At 52.1% G+C, this 2378-nt stretch overlaps 1 protein-coding gene across 1 annotated transcript; it reads left to right on the forward strand.

Moving 5' to 3' along the window:
- The first annotated feature begins 271 nt into the window (after positions 1-271).
- LOC149350558 (mesoderm induction early response protein 1-like) lies at positions 272-1497 on the forward strand. The gene has a single exon (XM_089576898.1). It carries the CDS (start codon positions 564-566, stop codon positions 1413-1415), a length of 852 nt encoding a protein of 283 aa, XP_089433024.1. The 5' UTR covers positions 272-563; the 3' UTR covers positions 1416-1497.
- The last annotated feature ends 881 nt before the right edge of the window (positions 1498-2378 follow it).

Raw genomic sequence — 2378 nt, forward strand, 5'->3', positions numbered from 1 at the left:
TGAGCCACTGTGGAGGGTCGTGAAGCCGCTCTCACCTCCGCGTTTCGCTCTCCGAGTCAGTGCGTACGTTTTAGTGCGCACGCCTGCGCGGCCTATGTCGCGGGGATCAACAGCAAAGAGATTGATCTAGTCTGTTTGCTACGCTGATTTGCGCATGCGCGCGCGCAGCTGAGATACATATCACCGCACGCTATCATGGGGGTGGGGGTGGGGAACAGGCTCTTCTCTTTTTACTTTTTATGACTAGGCTTCAAGGCCACCGCCAGACAATCCCTCCTGTTCGTTTTTTTTTTTTCCTCCGTGGCTTCAGCACTCAACCTGCGAGACGTAGCAGACGACTGGCTGCCTCTCGAAGCATTTCCCGGAGCGTGGGACCCGCCGGTTCTCGTTCGCGACTACAGCGCCAATGAGTCACGTGATCGCGTGCTGCACGGACACGGAGAGGTGTGACGGAAAGGCTGCGAAGGAAGAGCTGCTGTCTAATCGTGTTAGTATTTGACGGGAAAACGCAACTGCTGCTACGGCACACTGTCAGCGAGTAAGACTGTGACCTTTCGGCAGAGATGAACGTCAACGACGGGTATGATGATGAAGAAATGGCTGACACTTCTGTCCGTACGAGGTCGGCGGCAATGTCGTTCTTGAAAGATGGGCCGCGTTACACCTCCACCGCTTCGTCCACTCTTGCTTACATGCTAAGATCTAAGTGCGCTGTCGTCTCCAATGATGCTCCTAGGACAATTCAGGTTGGCTCGGAGTACCAGGCCGCCATTCCCGAGCGGTTGAGCGAATACGATGCTCCTCCTTACAAGACCGAAGATGAGCTCCTGTGGGATCCGGCCAAGCTGTCGCACAGCGACGTGGAACGCTATCTCGAACTCTACAAGACGCAAAAACGACACACAAACACCACCAAGGTTACCAACTGCTCACCCGTTGGCGGTAGCATGGGAGGCGATGAGGAAGCGTTATGCCTGCTGCTGCAGTGTGAATACGACGTTGAAGAAGCGCTGCGCAGACGCCGAATGGACGCCACCACTACGACGAAGGTGCGTCCCTGGTCGGAAGAGGAATGTGAAAGCTTTGAGACGGGCCTTCGGTTGTACGGGAAGGACTTTCACCAAATCCAGGTGCATCAGTTACCTACCCGCGCGGTTGGCGAGCTGGTGCAGTTTTACTACCTGTGGAAGAAAACGGAGCGGCACGACACCTTTGTCAATAGCGTGTGCCTCGGAAAGAAGAAGCACGCCCTGAACCCCAAAACGACGAACTACATGGATCACTTCCTGGATGAGTGGGAGAATAGCGACAGCAGGAATCACAGCAGCAGCGCGACCGGTCAGCGAGCTCGAGTGACCCGAAGCTGCGTCGAAAGCCCAACAGCCACACTGGGGGCAACCAAGAGAGCGGCCTAGAGGCACATGGCACAACCTGATCAACCCTTGAGATGAAGACTGTCTCATGCCGAATTAAGTTTGTCTATTTCTGTTCAGAATAAAGTAACTTCTTGTAAAAACATGAATGACTTCAATCATACGCGGTAAGCGAGGGCGTAAGCACAGAACCCTTCGCAAATTTTGGTTGCATGATGGAAAAAAACGCGTCGAAGTTTGTTTAAGAGGGCTCACCAGCTACAAGGCAACTCAGATTTGAACTTTTTCTGTGGATAGATGGCAGCACCTGAGTACCCCAAAAAGGAGGGAAGTTCTATTCCCCCTCCAGGTGTGTAAACTAAACCGCGACACGAAAGTATTCGTTCTTCCGCGTACAAAAAGTAGAGCCCAGAACTTCCTGTAGGTATGCGGCCAAGGTTCTGGGGACCGAAGCACAAAAAAGTTAACCCCTCTCAAGCCATTCAGCAGGGAAGGATGTGGGGGTCATACAATGGACCATTTCCCAGTAACCCACCAATTTAGCGTTTCCGGTTTGGGTTGCCTAAGCTTCCTTCAGTCTTTTCTGTGAAAATTTTTTTTCAATGGTAGGGTGGGGTTACTGGTTTCGCCTGAGCAGACAGGTGTGGTCGGTTAAAATGGCTGAAGAGAGGCTTGGTGCATGCCCAGGACATTACCAGGAAAAGGTTCCATTGTGTTGAACACCTATGTAGTCAGTCTCCAAATAAAAGGAAAGAAAGGAGCTTCTAGCACAAGGCCTTATAACTGGTTTTCTAACCTTTCCCGCGCAGCCTTCCTTGCATAGCTACAGAAGCATGTCCTCGATTGTAGTGACAGCCTGTAGCTCACATCTGCCTAGTCTCGTACGAACCTTCCCAGAGCCGAATACCCATCTTCCGCTTCTCAGCACCAACAAGGCACCAAGCAAATCAAAGTTGGATGGAACCTAAAAGGACGAGAAGTGTGGTTTGCAAAAGCACCGAGAGC

Source organism: Amblyomma mixtum, chromosome 3 (assembly GCF_055824585.1).
Source record: "Amblyomma mixtum isolate Tamu chromosome 3, ASM5582458v1, whole genome shotgun sequence".
Lineage (NCBI taxonomy): Eukaryota > Metazoa > Arthropoda > Arachnida > Ixodida > Ixodidae > Amblyomma > Amblyomma mixtum.